The sequence below is a fragment of the Pseudorca crassidens genome, chromosome 17 (assembly GCF_039906515.1).
Source record: "Pseudorca crassidens isolate mPseCra1 chromosome 17, mPseCra1.hap1, whole genome shotgun sequence".
Taxonomy (NCBI): Eukaryota; Metazoa; Chordata; class Mammalia; order Artiodactyla; family Delphinidae; genus Pseudorca; species Pseudorca crassidens.
Window position 1 is genome coordinate 57,908,208 of NC_090312.1, and position 19,487 is coordinate 57,927,694.

The following is a 19,487-nucleotide window of genomic DNA, read 5'->3' on the forward strand; positions in this document are numbered from 1 at the left end:
CAATGTTTATCAATATTTCTATTGCTTCCCCCCAAACAGGGATTACAAAACTTCCAGTGTTGGCCAGGCCTACTCTCCTGTGGAGAAAAGAGAGCTACATTTGTTCACTGTACTTGTGACATACTTTTAGTATAGGATGTACATTTTAGTAAAATGCTCAGTGTGTGTTGTGTTCTTTGTTGTAAATTCCTATAGGAAGTAACCCTTGTTCTCTGAATATTTTGATGTGTTGCTTCAAAGAAACATGACTCCTTTCTCACCATGGAATCAGGTTTTACCAATTTATTCTGTCACTGTGTTGGGAAGATATGCGGCATCAGAACTTAATTTTTAAAAAGTGATATTGTAATATACAAACAAAGCTAAATGGGCATTTCGTGTGAGAATATAATTTTAAATTTTAATGGAGTTGGGATGTTTGTTAATTTTCACTGGGCAAAGTTGAGTTTACCAGAAATAAAAAGAAGGAAGACTGGGTATTGTCCTAAAGCATAAAAACATAACAAGATAAGGATAGGAAGGGGTCAGCTTTCTGGGATTGCAGGATGAGATGTAGGGGCTCTTCTAAATGCAGAAGGAAGTAGGTGAAAGGCAGCCTGTGAAGGAGACACAAGCATTGTCTTTCTCATCCGAATCCTGTCTATAGCAAATCAAAGAAAATAGTCCAACAAAAATTGCCATACAATAGAATTAAATAGAATCCAAAACTCCAAGGTCAGTTAAAAGCTTAAAATTTCTTCCGTCCTCTTGGTTTTTTGTTCTTCCACTCCCAGAATTACATTCCCTTTCCTTTTCTGTAATGGTCCTTCATTTTCCCTAATATTGTTAGAATACTGTTTTTCCCATAATGTTTACAGGTCAAATAGCTAATGATTTATAATGAAGTCAAACACATAATTCTCCCTTCCCTAAGGTCTATTTTAAAATAAAAACTTTAAAAGACCTACTTTCAATCAGTAAATAACATAAATGTAGTCAGATTTTAATAAAAGCAACAAACTGAGGACGTTTGAGGGTCTATTTTATTGAATAAACATTTCTACTTTTCATGTCCCCATTTCTTGTTTGGAATTTTGTTTTCTTTAATAATATCATTATCATTATTTCATGTATAATTTCATTATCAAGCAAAAGCTAAAAACTGGTAAACAATTTTAATATTGATTTACTTGATAAAAATAGACATACCTTGTCTCTAGAAAGAATAAGGATATTAGTTATTTTAATAAGTTGCTTTTTGGACAAAGGCAATTTAAAGTTATACTGACATATAAAATGAATATAATTTTGAATTCTTGTTTTTACTAAAAGTTTATTATTATTAAACTTCAACAATAATAAAGCAACCTTTACATGTATTTTCAGAAAAAATACATGGAAAGAAAACAACTACCAATCTCTCACCCTAAAACAACTACTGTCATTCTCTATTTTTTTTCCCACAAGCATCCATATTTTGCACATAACTGAAAACATAATATATGTACAGTCATGTATCCTGGCTAATTCTCTTTGATTTATATTAAGAACGTTTCTCAAGTTTGCTAAATGGTCTTCCTAATGTTTATTTTAATTGCTGTGGTGCATTTTCTCAAGTAGATACACCACAGACTAGTAAATCATTTCTTGATTGATGGAGTTTTGACTTGATGCCTATTTTTCACTGTCAACCAATGTGATTTTAAAATTTGTGAAAAAAAATTGAAAATGTAATATTTGCATATTACACTGAACACTAAAATTTCATTTAGATAAATAGTAATTTAAGAAGCAGTAATTACCTGTTTTCTTCTAAATTTCCCTCATAAAAAAGAGTTTTTCGTTTTCTTTATTTATGAACCCAAACTTACAGTCCCTACGTGGTTAAATGCTAACCAAACAATGTAGTCTAGACTTAGGGTTAAATAACTGACCTGCCCAGAGCCAAATTCTGACAACAAATTCAGGGCCGTGTTCTCACTGGGGTCTTTTAGCAGATAAATGAAGATCATTAACTCTAGGACCAGAGAAGATTTCCAGCTCTGTCTTGATTCAACCTTGCACCCTTCTGTCTTCAGCATGCTTAACTTCTGGTAAAAATAGTCTATAAAACCAAATTAAGGTGCCTATTCATTTTTAAGAAAGGATATATTTGAAATCCACATGAATGATTCTAGCCTATTAGTATATCTCTTTTCTATACTGTTTGAAGTACTCAAAATTCTGTTTATAATTTCTACCTTGACTTCAAATAAGCTTTTGGTTACAACTGAATCCGAAAATACTTTTTAAAGGCACACTATACTTGAGACCAGCCAATGAGTAATTCTCATTTCTGTTTTTTCTCCCTAAACTTTTCCAAGATTTTCAGTGAAGCCACCCCTGCCAACAACCCACCCCACATCAGGCTCCATCCCCAATCTTGTACAAATGCTTCTTGAACATGCTTTTAAAGGGCTTTCTGAAATTGTCAATGATCTTTTTTTGGCAATATTTTGATCTTAACTTAATCTTTATATTTTGTACAATTTTTCTATCTTTTATATCTTGTATACAGCTTTGGGTAATTAAAAAGTGAATGTAATTAAATAGCAATGGTGAGGTTATAAATCAATAAAATGATTCTCCTATTTAATTATTACAATTCTGTAATGTGTGTGTTGTTAAGCCATTTTGCCCATGAAGGAAACCTGTGAAAAAATGATGAGATGACTCCCCCAAGTTTAACCAGTCAACACATGCACACCGAGGCCTGAAACTTGCTTCTAACTCCAAATCACACCCTTTGTCAACTGGGCCATGCTACGGTTTCCAAATGTTTTAAGTGGAATCCCATTCTATCAGATGGTAATTTAAATTTGCACAGTGAAATAGACGTTGCTTCTTGCTAATATGTTTTTCCAGTATTCATGAATATATACTGTGCTCTATAATCAATGATCTGAGACAAGTGCAACTTGACAGAGTTTTTTTCATTAACTTCAACTCTGGTAGCTTCTCTTATGTTAATTTACACAAGGTCAAAATGGATCCAGATCTGAACAATACAGATTTTGAATCACTGATATATATATATATATATATATATATATATATATATAAATATGGAATATATATATATAAAAATATATATATATAAATATATAAATATATATATATAAAATATATATATATATATAAAATATGGAAAAGCAGCTCTGGCATTTCTTTTTCTCTGTCAATACACGTTTATTCATTACTGGAGGTTATAAATGGCTCAGTGCCTTTCCTGATACTATTGAAAAAAGGTTAGATTAAAACTGCTAATATCTCAGAAATTGAAAACATTCCTCAGGGGTGTTCAATATAATTTTAGGTATACTCCTCCTTTCACTTTACTTGGAAGAGTATATATATTTATGTTTCATTTTAATAACATGTGATGTTTTTCATGTAGAGTCACACTTGACATTTTAAAAGACAATGTCACTGAATGCTGTAAATTATTGGGCAATTCTTTGTGTAATACAAAAAATGAAAGTTTAGAATAACCACTCAATTCTATTATTTAGTGATACTCTTCATGATCCCTGAAACCATGGATAGACACTAAATTAGTTTTTGGAAAAATTACTGCTGGATAAATGTACCAAAACAATTACATTAAGATGGAACTTTGTGTAGAGAAGTTTTCTAAGCTGAAACAGTTTAAGGGTTGAAAATCCCCAATTACATTAGAATTCCCAAAACTGGCAGAAATAGGCTAACAATAGGATGTAAATCAATGTCAGTTATTAAGGTATTATCTCTCAGCTTATGTGAGACATTCAGTCACATCTGGGGTTGGGAGTCTGCAAACCACATTTCTGTGGGGTCCAGCTGGCTCCTTGCTAGGCTCAGCCAATTAAGGACCTGAGAAGGAGACTGGAAGAGGAAGAGAGAACTTGACCCTTCCTGCTTTGCTTCCTGTTTTTGTTTTGGGTCCCTTTTCTTGTCAGCGTTACTCTAGCCTTGTTTCTTAACCCTGGCAGCAAAAATTCATTCCAATAGTAGCAACTGAATCCAGTTTGAGTAATTTTGCAACATTTGCAGAACAGTCTTCACACTTCCTCAGAGATCCTGGCACCAGTTGGTATTGCCCCCTTAGAGGTCTGGGTTCCAGCCCCACGGGTTCCCCCTCTGGGCTCAGATACAGCAGCAGCAGCTAAGCAGAACCTCCTACTCACATTGTGAGTTGTGCAAATCCCCTTTTCTACAGTGATATTTGATAATCCCATCTTTTCCTCTGTTTCCCCAACCCTAGAGGTGGTAGCTGCTTCCTGTAGTTTGCTAACTCCATCATACCACTGTGGGTTTTATTGTTGTTGTTTATTTGTTTTTGCCTTTTCAGTTCCTTAATACATAGTTAGAAAATTTTTACAAACAATTCTCCTTGTTCAACATAACTGTATGATTTCCATTTTCCTGACAGAAAACCAAGCAGCATGGAGTTAATGGAAATAACTGAATGGTCTCTCTCTGCAGATAAGAGTGTTCAGCTGCAACTAGAATGTTCTGGGGGGAAGTAGGAGGAGGGAAAACAATGCAAACAGAATGATCCAGAGGTGTCACGATGGACTATTATGGAAGGACAACTGAGCAACCAGTGTATTGCTCTGTCATAGGGACACTGCTACATGAATAACAGTATAAGAAACATATTCTCCATCACTGTTAATGGTTACCGTTAATGGTTACTAGTAGCTAACATGGATTAAGCACAAAAAACATACCAGGCATAATGCAGGTCATGAAAATGTGTTACTTCATTTAATCCTTAGAACAATCTTATGAGGTAGGCATTAAATTCATGCTCACTTCATAGATGAGACAATAGTTTTTGTGGTATTAAATAAGTTGCCCAAGTTTGCACCACTAGTAAAAAGAGAAAAGAAATTAACCATAACTACAAGCAGAGAGTACCTAAGGAGGAATTAGTGTGGATAAAACTGTTAGCACTGACTTGGTAAGCTATTTCTCTTCTCCAGCCTCTCCACTCTGTTTTCCTTTCCTGGGGATCTATGTTCACAGGGAACTCCTGACTACCTCTACTAGTGGCAGATGCTTCTGTCTTTCTTAGCCAAGTGAAAAAATGAAACATAAACTAATGAGGGCACAGACTGCTCAGAGAGTCTGTTAGCAATACACCCATACTGATCTTTGAACACTTATAAACCAAACAGATTTTATATAAGACAAATAAATGATTTTGGAAATTGTTCAGAGTTAGCTTTTTTGTGTAGTGGAGTGTCATCTGAAAGCTTCAGGCTCTGTAATTATTTGCTGATTAAGGCTCTTGCTCTTTTGCATGTAAAATCTGCCTATCTGCCTATCTATCATCTGTCTAATCTATCTAATGATTTTTATTGATAAAATGCAAATGCAGATATTGGCTTCATTTTAAAAATGAAAAACTGAAAACCTACCTAGTTGCCCAAAGTTACAGGTTAATTACCAGAACTTGGGTCTCCTACCATCTACTTCATTTTAGGTAGAAATTCTTTCAATGTGGAAGGAAATCACATGATAGAAAATACTTAAGAGATTACAATGCAAAAACATTTTCATATGAACAGATTAAAAGACAATGTATATTAATTGAAAACTTTATTCATAGCAATGAAGACAGTGTTCTGCATCCTGAAACATAAAAGCATATCAGAAAATGTTTTTACATTTGTCAAAAACTAAAATTTACATTTGTCAAAAACTAAAATTTTTAAATAAAGAATATCTAAATGTTATCTTTCGTAGTAACTGGGATTATTTTAATGCTGTCAGATCTTCACATCATTAGGACAAGTTATTATAAGCTATTTAATATTTAAAATAAAATATTATATTTTATAGAAATTATAAAAATTATTTGAGAAAACCATCCTTAAAAATTCATGTTTGGTCCTAAAGGGTTGACTAGAGAAATCATTTGCTTAACTCAGTAGTTTGAACATAGTGGTGATAAAGGTATGGTTGTGGATCTAATTTCCATGCAGATAAGCTTATTTCCTGTTATGTAAAACCATAGACTGACATTGCTCCTCTTCTGTTTTGCGTATCCACACAGTTGGTTGTTGAGTATAAATGGAGACCTAGTTTATGATTGTAGTTCTCCCACTAATTAACTATGTGACCTTGGAGAAAACAAAATGTCTCTAAATCTAAGGAGATGAATTAATCACAAAAATTGAGTATCCACTATGTGTGAGACTTGATAGTCCCTGAGGATACAATAAACAAAACTGAGCATCTTCCCTGCCCTTTTGGAGGAAGGAAGGACATAAATCAAATACTGTTGTTGCAGAGAGAAATATAGCAATAAAAACCAGGAACAGTGCTGTGAAGGAATAGTAACAGGTGCTGAGAGGGGAACAGAGGAACCTCATTTAGTCTGAGAGAGGTGTTCATGCTGAGATCTGAAGGATGAAGTCAAGTTAACTGACGGTGGAGTGAGGTATGAGAAGGAGCAATCAGAAGAAGGTCCCCAGGCAGGAAGGAACACCGTGTTCTTGTGGAACTGAAAAAGGACCCTCGTGGCTGGAGCAGAGAGAGCAAGACCCTTACAAGGGATTATGAAGTTTCTTCCCTATTTAAAATGTCTATTCTGTTTTTCTCTGTTTGCATTTTTATGCCTTGGAATTTTTGTTTGTTTGTTTGAATGAATTTATTTACAATTAAAGCCTTAAACAATATTTACCTCATTTTGTGTGTGTGTGGTCCAATGATCTATCCACACACAGTCAGTCCTTGTTTTGCATATCTCTAATATCTCAATTACCAATGCTTAGTTAAATAACACCAGTCCCCCAACAGCACAAAACAAATTTCAGTTACCCCATATATATTAACTGTGAGTAATTTCGTAAAGTCCAAGCTTTGCTGCTAGTTTTTCAGTCCACAAATCAATAAGTAAATGACAGATGCTCATGATGATCAGTGGCCAATCACATCACCTCTTTCAAAGTCTGTCAGTGATTTGTCCCTGTGCATCTGTTAGTTCACACAAGGATAGCAAATGTGTAGTTGTATTGTTTCCTTGTCTGCTGGTGATAAATCCATGTGGCATTTTATAAAAATGGATAATCAAAAGAAGGGATTGGTGCAGCAAAGAGTTGAAAAGTAACACTGGAAATAAAATTAAATGTAAATGGAATTAGAGGAGAAATAGCTGACTATAGGGCTGTGGACACTCTTGTATTCAAGAGACTCTAGAGATGGAGGCAGAGGAACTTAGTAAAATAAAACATATTCTTTTATTCCAAATATATATATTACATCCGATATGTTTATATGAATTTTAAGTAGTATGCTCCCCAGAAAGCCCTAAGGATTGATTTGCACAGCCTAAAAAATGGCCCTGAATGCCAAAAATTCCTTCAAAATCCACAAAGCTATTTGATATACAGTTTACCTGAAAAAAAAAAATTCCCACAAGGTATCATAAATTGACTTCCTTAAACACAGTGCCCACATATGAAGCAAAATAGTGGTTTAAGCCAGAGATAAATGCATTCCTTTACATAAAATTACATCTAAAAGGAAAATATCAGAAATTAAAGATGTTATATTAAAATATGCTATTGTAAGTTGAAATTAAAACATATTGACATAAATGAGAAAGTGGTTGTGATGTGCTGGAAGGGGACAAAGATGTCCCAGAGGAAGTGACACTTGGCAAAAGAACCACATACTGAGGGAAGTCTCAGAGGTAGTTCACAACATTAATAAAATGTCAAAGCTGATCCAGTCTTGGGAGTATGACAATTCACCAAGGAATAAAAGAGGTGCTTTCTCCATATTATAATAAAAGAAGAAGGCAAGTGCTGTTCAAATTACTTTCGATAAGTCTTTTTTTACAAAGAAATGAAGCAAACTAATTCTCAGTATTTTTACATTACAGTGTTAAAATTTTAAATTAGTGTACTAAATAGCTATTAGTTTCACTGTATTTTCCTATACGTATGAAGAGGGAATTTAAATATATGTATACATGTGTAAATATGTATATTTATAACATAAAAGAGTTTTTAATGTTTTGACAAAAAATTGTTAAAGGTCATGGAAAAATCCTATTTCCCCCCATTGATTATTAACATCACTCTGCATGGTTTTCTTTTATGGTCACACACTGCTATGCAAAGCAAGAATTGTCCTTAATTTTTACTGAATCTATGTGTTGTATGAAAGCAGATGTATTTTAGAAGGTTGTACTCATTTTCTGAATTTATAAATCTCTCAGTCTTGAAGAATTCCAAGTCACCTACACATCTGGAAAATAATATGGGTTAATTCAATCTTTAGAATATCATCCAAACATTAGAAACCAAATTTTAGGCTTAAGCACCTCTGAATTCTGAAAGTCCAAGATCTACTATATTTCAGTAAGTACAATCAAAATAGAAAAATCTGGCTATCTTATATTTTATTGGGACTTTTTTTTACTATAAAATATTATTTAAATGTATTAATCAATAATACCTGTGAATGAAATGTACAGAACAGTTAAAACATAATTTAAGTCAAAGGGAAAGAAAGATGAGAAATTTACATACCTATTGTAGAAATCATCTCTGTAGTAATCATAGTCAAAGACATAACCACTAAGGAGGGAAACAAAAAATTATTTGTTGACAACAGCAATTTTGGTATTAATTTATAATGTAATAGCAATACATTTGTTACTTTTAAATATTTATTTTTCAATGTAATTATGTATCCAAAGGGCTTTACAAGATAATGTCTAATTGGATATAATGCCGTATCAAACTCATTATATGTTTGACAATGAAAAGACTGATAATGGATTGAGTGGTTTGGAATGGAAGCTGAGAGCAGAAAGCAAAATTAATTTTTTAATACTTGAACTACTTGTAGGACCATTTTTTTTACCCCAGACAAGATATAATATAGCTATCCTTTTTTCCTAAGGTATGTATACTGAGGCTAAATGAACATTAAACAAATGGTATTGAAATAACATAAATGAAAGGGTTTAATGATGCATTCATTGTTAGAAAAGTAAATAGAAATGTAGTTTCCTCAGAAATCCAGCATTTCCTTTTGATTCTAAAAACTTGTGATTCAATACTTTATAGAGAGAAAAATTAAAAAAAAACACTTTGAGTCTTACCAACAATAACAATAATTTAGGGCATTTAAATAGGAATTAATACATACATTTTAGTGATAAGATTATTAACAAGCTCCTTAAAGGAATGTAAAAAAAAATTTCCCCCATCCACTTGTACAATTGTTGTTTACAAAGCACTTTATATGAATTATTTCCTTTTAATTTTAAGTCCTCACAACAACTCTGTTGGATACTATAACTGGAAAAAAACTAATGTGCACGGGACCTAAGGGGCTATCTCAAATTTTTATCACTAGTAAGTGACAGAGCTGAAGCTTCAGAGAAAGACTTCTGAATCCATGTCTGGAGCTATTTTTTATGACACCATGCAACCCTCCCTAGCTTGGAAGAAATTTAATCTCGTGATGAATGGAGTATCTCTACTGCAGGGGACTAATCATTTAAAATGTTTATTCATTTGTTATTGTTGTAATATATATATATATATATAACATAAAATTTACCTTTCTAAGCTTTCTGTAGTCAATATTTAATGCCAAAATTCAGTGGCATTAAGTACATTCACAATGTTGTGCAAACATCACCATTAACCATTTCCAAAATTTTTTATCATCCCAAACTGAAACTCTGTATCCATTAAACAATACTTCTCCATTCCCTCCTTCCCCTGGCCCCGCCCACCAAGCCCCAGTGACTGCTCCTGTTGCTATGAATTTCCCTATTCTAGGTACCTCATATACGTGGAATCATACAATATTTGTCCTTTTTTGTTTGGCTTATCTTACTTAGCATAATATTTCAAGGTTTATCGATGTTGTAACATATCATAATTCCATTTTTTTATAACTAAATAATACTTCATTGTATATATATACTTTTTGTTTACCTATTCATCCATTAATAGACATCTGTGTTGTTTCCACCTCTTGGCTGTTGTGAATAGTGCTACTATGAACATCGGTGCACAAGCATTTGTTAGAGTTCCTGCTTTCATCCCCTTTGGGTATATGCCTAAAAAGAGTATTGCTGGGTCATATGGCAATTCTGTGTTTAACCACTGTACAACAGGCAAGTCATTTTATATTCCCCAGATGGTCAACTTAATGGTCCTTTACTTTCTAACTATTCTTATGTTAGGAAAAGTGAAAGAACATATTGAGTAGGGCTTGCTATTTCTGGTTTTCCGGATAAGTGTATGTATTTGTCCTGACACTTGTTACATATGGCAGGGTGGAGAAAACCTGCTATAGCATACATAGCCCATCAGAGAGGGTTGGTTTCACCTCCAACCAGTCTAATGGAACACAATGACTTTGAACTCAAGTTCTGAAGTGCAAAGTGAAGACCTATTCCATGTGAGTGTCTGATGGAAGACCAAGCATTGTCTAGCCAGAGCAGTGCTGCTGTATATCTACCTCTGCAAACAAAGGAATAAAATGAGACCACTGCTGAAGCAGTAAGAGCAAAAGTAACCCTTTTTGTCCCACAGTCACAGATTGTTTAAGTCGTAATGTTTAATACTTTAGTTGATATTGCCGGTGTTAGACTCAACTATGATGTTGTGTTGAGGGATTTTAAAGAAAACTTACTGGCTAGCACCAAATCCAAGGTATAAATTTCACCTCAAAAGTTTCCTGAAATAGCAGTACATATAATTTTCATTGTGATTTGGTTTCTTCTGCAGATAAGGGATATGATGACACTTTATCCAAACTTTTGTTTGGAAGTCTCAAGTTTAAGGTTATGCTACTTTCATACACATTTGTCATGAGTCATCATTGTTGTACCTTATGGCTGATTATTTTTAAGAACATGTTGGTAGATCTCCACAGCTTATTTATCTTACAACTGAAAGTTCGTACACTTTGACCAGCCCCATTTCTTTCAACTCCAGCTCCAGCCAACTACCATTTTACTGTTTCTATGGGTTTTGCTTTTCAGATTCCACATATAAGTGATACCATGCAGGATTTGTCTTTCTCTGACGTAATTCACTTAGCATAATGCCCTCAAGGTCTATCATGTTTTCACAGATGGCAAGATTTCCTTCTTTCTCATGGCTGAATAATATTTCATTGAATATACATACCACATCTTTATCCATTCATTTGATGACGGATACTTAAGAAACGATCATTTTGTGGTATGACGGACATGTTAACTAACTCTATGGTGGTAATCATTTTGCAATATATAAGTGTGTCAAATTAATATCTTGTATACCTTATGCTTACACAATATGTCAATTATACCTCAATAAAGCTGGGGGGAAAAAGAATATGTTTGTTGAATACAAATGTACGTATAATAATATTCATATTTGGATAACACAAATGAAGTTTCCAACAACCAAAGCAAAGAAAAAAAAGATAATCAAAACAATATATCATTTTAAGAATTTTGTTGAGACTTTGTTTATGAAACATGATGCCTGGGGAAGGAAACATTCTAGTTATTGAAACATTATTCTTGATGCTTTTCCATACATAATCTGATTTAACCTTAACAGTAGTCTATAAGATGTAGAGTGTTATCCTAATTTTACAGGACACTGAGGTCTAGATATATTAAATATCCTAAATAACACAGATAAGTATTCTAGTACAGCATAGTCATTCATATGCTCATTTGCCAAAACTTGAGTAAGAACCTATATGTCAGGAACTGTAAGAGGCACTTGCATTTAGAAGAGAAATTATTCTGTCTTTGTTCAATCTCACAGTCTAGCGGTGATCAAGATGGCCTTAATATCCTGCCCAGCTTGACTAAACTATAGATTTCTTCCTGAATATAGTCCTCTGACCTCTCTTTGCTTAAGCATTTACTTCAGAAAACTTGTAATTGTATTGATAAATTCTCTGACATTTTGACATGTAAATATTCTCCCAGCCTCTTGCCTTGTCTTTCTTAAGGACCTGGGAATTATCTTAGAAATTAAATAATAACAGTCATAATAATGATAATAATTAAATAATGTTGAGAAGTTACTGATTCTAATACATTAATTTGATATTAACCTAAGCATCAGACATGGTGATAGACATTTTAGATGCATTAAATAGCTATTGCTTGATAGGACAGTAATTTCCACACAGTGCTAATTCTCAGTATTTTCAGATGTGACCAGATAGAGAGAGAATAGTGGCTAAAGTGTTTTACCTTTTTTTCTGAAACTCTTTTAAAATACTTTATAACTTCAGAGAGTGGAGTTTAATAGCAAGAAGAAAATATGAACTATTATTAATGTGGATGACAGTGATGATTCTACTCACGTCTTATACCTTTAAGAAATACTTCAATAATTTACCAGCCTTCTGGAAATTGAAAAGTGCATGAGAAAAAAAATATATTTTTATTTTTCTCAGTCTATGCTTAACTTATCTTGTCCAATCTGCTTATTTTTTGTTCAACCTGACTGCTAAGGCATATTTACAAGAACAAGTTATAGCTAAGCATCCTAAATTGATCTCCAAGTCCCACTTTCTGCCATCATAAACTCAATTTTACTTGTCAAGTTAAAACTGAAATAAAATGCACAAACAAATCTGTATAATCTTGGCAAGGCTGCTTTTGTCTTAATGGTTTGGATTTTAGCAGAAATGCCATGGCTGTAGTTGGCTCAGGTCATAAGCTGTAAAATCAAGCTGGATTTCCAGGGAAGAGGAAGAGATTCAAGGAGATGAGTCACCACGGGACAAGTCTGATTCATGCCTGCTGTGCTTTCCTCAGTATCTTTCCCGCCCTCAGTTCTTTTTTTTTTTTTTTTGTCTTTTTTTTTTCCTCCTGCAGATTCTCTCTCTCTCTTAAAAATCTCTTCTTTTTTCTTTCTGTGTCAATCTCTATTTGAAGTTAGATGTCAAAAAATGGCATTTCCAGGAGTCATATTCAGCATTACAAGGTATTTTATGTATCCTGAATTGTATTGGTAGGAAAAACTTGTCTTTCACATTAAAAAAGATCCCCATTCCCCGCTATAAACCAAGAGTGGTGCTGTTATGCTCATGAGTTAATATATTTTGGCTTTTAAAGGAGGAACTTTTGCAACTTTCTCTGTGGTAGTTTTCTGTGACAATCTGGTTCTTAGGCCATTGAAATAAAAATGATAATAAATTAGATGTTTAAGGCATTGTCCAGGAGGAAGCTAATTCCTGTAAGTGTCTTTTTGCCCTTTGGGGGCATGGTCAGTGCTAAAGGGCAAGTAATTGACTTTTTAGAAAACTGAAACACTAGTTTTGAATGTTTAACACAAAGAGTTTATATTTGAAATTTTAAATCTTGAACACATTTACAACTTTTATTCTACTTTACAATGTATCTATATTCTATTTGCTCAGATTCCTTCAAACTTTAATGGGAAATAGGAAGTGGTAAAGTGATTGTGTAGAGCTGCACATTCACACTCTTTTTTTTTAACATCTTTATTGGAGTATAATTGCTTTACATTTTTGTGTTAGTTTCTGTATAACAAAGTGAATCAGCTATACGTATACATATATCCCCATATGCCCTCCCTCTTGCGTCTCCCTTCACCCTCCCTATCCCACCCCTCTAGGTGATCACAAATCACTGAGCTGGTCTCCCTGTGCTATGCAGCTGCTTCCCACTACCTATCAATTTTACATTTGGTAGGGTATATATGTCAAATCTACTCTCTCACTGTGTCACTACTTACACTTCCCTCTCCCCGTGTCCTCAGGCCCATTCTCTACATCTGTGTCTTTACTCCTGTCCTGCCCCTATGTTCTTTGGAACCATTATTTTTTGTAGATTCCATATATATGTGTTAGCATATGGTATTTGTTTTTCTCTTACGGACTTACTTCACTCTGTATGACAGACTCTAGGTCCATCCACCTCACTACAAATAACTCAATTTCATTTCTTCTTATGGGTGAGTAATATTGCATTGTATATATGTGTCACATCTTCTTTATCCATTCATCTGTTGATGGACACTTAAGTTGCTTCTATGTCCTGGCAATTGTGAATAGATCTGCAATGAATATTGTGGTACATGATTCTTTTTGAATTATGGTTTTCTCAGGGTATATGCCCAGTAGTGGGATTGCTGGGTCATATGGTAGTTCTATTTTTAGTTTTTTAAGGAAAATCCATACAGTTGTCCACAGTGGCTTTATCAATTTACATTCCCACTAACAGTGCAAGAGGGTTCCCTTTTCTCCATACCTTCTCCAGCATTTACTGTTTGTAGATTTTTCGATGATACCCATTCTTACTGGTGTGAGGTGATACCTCATTTTAGTTTTGATTTACATTTCTCTAATGATTAGTGATGCTGAACATCCTTTCATGTGTTTGTTGGCAATCTGTATACCTTCTTTGGAGAAATGTCTAGATCTGCCAATTTTTGGAATGGGCTGTTTGTTTTTTTGATATTGAGCTGCGTAAGCTGCTTGTATATTTTGGAGTCTAATCCTTTGTCAGTTGCTTCATTTGCAAATATATTCTCCAGTGTGAGGGTTGTCTTTTCATCTTGTTTATGGTTTCCTTTGTTGTGCAAAAGCTTTTAAGTTTCATTAGGTCCCATTTGTTTATTTTTGTTTTTATTTCCATTTCTCTAGGAGGTAGTCCAGAAAGGATCTTGCTGTGATTTATGTCATAGAGTGTTCTGCCTATGTTTTCCTCTAAGAGTATTACAGTGTCTGGCCTTACATTTAGGTCTTTAATCTATTTTGAGCTTATTTTTGTATATGGTGTTTGGGAGTGTTCTAATTTCATTCTTTTCCATGTAGCTGTCCAGTTTTCCCAGGACGACTTATTGAAGAGGCTGTCTTTTCTCCATTGTACACTCTTGCCTCCTTTAACAAAAATAAGATGACCATATGTGCATGGGTTTATCTCTGGGTTTTCTATCTGTTTCAATTGATCTATATTTCTGTTTTTGTGCCAGTACCATACTGTCTTGATTACTGTGGCTTTGTAGTGTAGTCTGAAGTCAGGGAGCCTGATTCCTCCAGCTCCGTTTTTCTTTCTCAAGATTGCTTTGGCTATTCGGGGTCTTTTGTGTTTCCACAAATTGTGATTTTTTTTTTGTTCTCATTCTGTGAAAAATGCCAGTGGTAGTTTGATAGGGATTGCATTGAATCTGTAGATTGCTTTGGGTAGTTTTCTCATTTTCACAATGTTGATTCTTCCAATCCAAGAACATGGTATATCTCTCCATCTGTTGGTATCATCTTTAATTTCCTTCATCAGTGTCTTAGAGTTTTCTGCATACAGGTCTTTTATATCTCTAGGTAGGTTTACTCCTAGGTATTTTTTGTTGTTGTTGCAATGGTAAATTGAAGTGTTTCCTTAATTTCTTTTTCAGATTTTTCATCATTAGTGTATAGGAATGCAAGAGATTTCTGTGCATTAATTTTGTGTCCTGCTACTTTACCAAATTCATTGATTAGCTCTAGTAGTACTCTGGTAGCATCTTTAGGATTCTCTATGTATAGTATCTTGTCATCTGTGAACAGTGACAGTTTTACTTCTTCTTTTCCAGTTTGGATTCCTTTTATTTCCTTTTGTTTTCTGATTGCTGTGGCTAAAACTTTGAAAATGATGTTGAATAATAGTGGTGAGAGTGGCAACCTTGTCTTATTCCTGACCTTAGTGGAAATGGTTTCAGTTTTTCAACATTGAGAATGATGTTGGCTGTGGTTTGTCATATATGGCCTTTATTATGTTGAGGTAAGTTCCTTTCCTGTCTTATTTCTGGATGGTTTTTATAATAAATGGGTGTTGAAATTTGTCAAAAGCTTTCTCTCCATCGATTGAGATGATCATATGGTTTTTCTCCATCAGTTTGTTAATATGGTGTATCACATTGATTGATTTGCATATATTGAAGAATCCTTGCATTCCTGGGATAAACCCCACTTGATCATGTTGTATGATCCTTTTAATGTGCTGTTGGATTCTGTTTGCTAGTATTTTTTTTGAGGATTTTTCATCTATGTTCATCAGTGATATTGGCCTGCAGTTTTATTTTTTGTGTGACATCTTTGTCTGGTTTTGGTAACAGGGTGATGATGGCCTCATAGAATGAGTTTGGGAGTGTTCCAAAATATGTGGGTGCTATATTATGGAAGAGTTTAAGAAGGATAGGTGTTACGTTTTCTGTAAATGTTTGATGGAATTCACCTGTAAATGCATCTGGTCCTGGGCTTTGGGTTCTTTGAAGACTTTTAATCACAGTTTCCATTTCAGTGCTTGTGATTGGCCTGTTTAAATTCTCTATTTCTTCCTGGTTCAGTCTCAGAAGGCTGTGATTTTCTAAGAATTTGTCCATTTCTTCCAGGTTGTCCATTTTATTGGCATAGAGTTGCTTGTAGTAATCTCTGATGATCCTTAATATTTCTGCAGTGTCAGTTGTTACTTCTCCTTTTTCATTTCTAATTCTGTTGATTTGAATCTTCTCCCTTTTTTTCTCGATGAGTCTGGCTAATGCTTTATCATTTTTTTTTTATCTTCTCAAAGAACCAGCTTTAATTTTATTGATCTTTCTATCACTTCCTTCATTTCCTTTTCATTTATTTCTGATCTGATCTTTATGATTTCTTTCCTACTGTTGAATTTGGGGTTTGTTTTTCTTTCTCTAATTTCTTTATGTGTAAGGTTAGGTTGTTTGTTTGAGATTTTTCTTTTTAATTGAGGTAGGGTAGTATTCCTATAAACTTCCCTCTTAAAACTGCTTTTGCTGCATCCCATAGTTTTGGGTCATTGTGTTTTCATTGTCATTTGTTTCTAGGTATTTTTTGATTTCCTCTGATTTCTTCAGAGATCTCTTGGTTATTTAGTAGTGTGTTGTTTAGCCTCCATGTGTATCTATTTTTTTTACAGTTTTTTTCCTGTAATTGTTATGTATTCTCATAGTGTTGTGGTCAGAAAAGAGTCTTGATACTATTTCAATTTTCTTATATTTACCAGAGCTTCATTTTGACCCAAGATATGATCTATCCTAGAGAATGTTCCATGAGCTCTTGAGAAGAAAGTGTATTCTGTTGTTTTTGGATGGAATGTCCTATAAATATCAATTAAGTCCATTTTGTTTAATGCATCATTTAAAGCTTGTGTTTCCTTATTTATTTTTATTTCAGATGATTTATCGACTGTTGAAAATGAGGTTTTAAAGTCCCCTACTATTACTGTGTTACTGTTGATTTCTCCTCTTATGGCTGTTAGCATTTTCCTAATGTATTGAGGTACTCCTATGTTGGGTGCATAAATATTTACAATTGTTATTTCTTCTTCTTGGATTGATGCCTCGATCATGATGTAGTGTCCTTCATTGTCTCTTGTCTTTATTTTAAAGTCTATTTTGTCTGTTATGATAATTCCTACTCCAGCTTTCTTTTAATTTCCATTTGCATGGAATATCTTTTTCTATTCCCTCATTTTCAGTCTGTATGTTTCCCTATGTCTGAAGTGGGTCTCCTGTAGACAGCATATATACGGGTTTGTTTTTGTATCCACTCAGCCTGTCTGTGTCTTTTGGTTGGAACATTTAATCCATTTATGTTTAAGGTAATCATCAATATGTATGTTCCTATTATCACTTTCTTAATTGTTTTATGTTTGTTATTGTAGTTCTTTTCCTTCTCTTGTGTTTCCGGCCTAGAGGAGTTCCTTAGCATTTGTTGTAAAGCTGGTTTGGGGGTGCTGAATTCTCTTAGCTCTTGCTTGTCTGTAAAGGTTTTAATTTCTCTTTTGAATGTGAATGAGATCCTTGCTGGTTAAAGTAATCTTGGTTGTAGTTTTTCCCCCTTCATCACTTTAAATATGTCCTGCCACTCCCTTCTGACTTGCAGAGTTTCTGCTGAAAGATCAGCTGTTAACCTTATGGGGATTCCCTTGTATGTTATTTGTTGCTTTTCCCTTGCTGTTTTTAATATTTTTTCTTTTGTATTTAATCTTTCATAGTTTGATTAATATTTGTCTTGGCATGTTTCTCCTTGGATTTATCCTGTATCAGACTCTCTGTGCTTCCTGGACTTGACTGACTATTTCATTTCTCATGTTAGGGAAGTTTTCAATTATCATCTCTTCAAATATTTTCTCAGTCCCTTTTATTTTCTCTTCTTCTTCTGGGTCCCTGATAATTCGAATGTTTGTGTATTTAATGTTGTCCCAGAGGTCTCTGAGACTGTCCTCAATTCTTTTCATTCTTTTTTATTTATTCTGCTCTTCAGTAGTTATTCCCCCTATTTTTTTAACATCTTTATTGGGGTATAATTGCTTTACAATGGTGTTTTAATTTCTGCTTTATAACAAAGTGAATCAGTTATACATATACATATGTTCCCATATCTCTCTCCTCTTGCATCTCCTTCCCTCCCACCCTCCCTATCCCACCCCTATTTCCCCTATTTTATCTTCCAAGTCACTTATCCGTTCTTCTACCTCAGCTATTTCTTGTGGACAATTTTTAATTTCATTTATTTCATTGTTCATCATTGTTTGTTTGCTCTTTAGGTTTTCTAGCTCCTTCTTAAACATTTCTTGTATTTTCTCCATTCTATTTCCAAGATTTTGCATCATCTTTACTATCATTACTCTGAATTCTTTTTCAGGAAGACTGCTTATTTCCTCTTCATGTGTTTGGTCTGGTGAGTTTTTCCTTGTTCTTCCATCTGCTGTGTGTTTCTGTTTTCTCATTTTGCTTAACTTACTGTGTTTGGGGTCTCCTTTTCACAGGCTTCAGGTTCATAATTCCCATTGTTTTTGGTGTCTGCCCCCAGTAGGTAAAGTTGTTTCAGTGGGTTGTGTTGGCTTCCTTGTGGAGGGGACTGGTGCCTGTGTTCTGGTGAATGAGGCTGGATCTTGTCTTTCTGGTGGGTAGGACCCCATCTGCTTGTGTGTTTTGGGGTATCTGTGAACTTACTATGACTTTAGGCAGCCTCTCTGCTAATGGATGGGGATGTGTTCCTGTCTTGCTAGTTGTTTGGCATGGGGCGACCAGCACTGGAGTTTGCTGATTGTTGAGTGGAGGTGTGTCTTAGCCTTGAGACAGAGATCTCTGGGGGAGCTCTTGCTGATTGATATTATGTGGGGCTGGGAGGTCTCTGGTGGTCTAATGTCCTGAACCTGGCTCTTCCACCTCAGAGGTTCAGTCCTGACACCCGGCCAGAGCACCAAGATGCTGTCAGCCACATGGCTCAGAAGGAAATGGAGAAAAAGGAAGAAAGAAAGAAAAAAAGAAAGAAAGAAGGAAAGAAAGAAAGAAGGAAAGAAAGAAAGAAAGAAAGAAGGAAAGAAAGTAAAGTTATTAAAATAAAAAATAATATTATTAAAGTAAGAAAATTAAAAAGTAATTAAAGGAAAGAGAAGAGACCAACCAAACCTATAAGGAAATTCACCAATGATAAGAAGTGCTAAATACTAAATTAAGATAAAA

The 19,487-nt window shown here is 34.2% G+C and overlaps 1 protein-coding gene across 5 annotated transcripts in view; it reads right to left on the reverse strand.

Moving 5' to 3' along the window:
- RALYL (RALY RNA binding protein like) overlaps positions 1-19,487 on the reverse strand; it is an 822,874-nt gene that overhangs the window by 107,024 nt on the left and 696,363 nt on the right. For all 5 annotated transcript variants that reach the window (XM_067711969.1, XM_067711970.1, XM_067711968.1 and 2 more), the window contains one exon: positions 8,547-8,594. In XM_067711969.1, the coding sequence (XP_067568070.1) occupies positions 8,547-8,594 (48 nt within the window). The remainder of the gene's footprint in view (positions 1-8,546; positions 8,595-19,487) is intronic.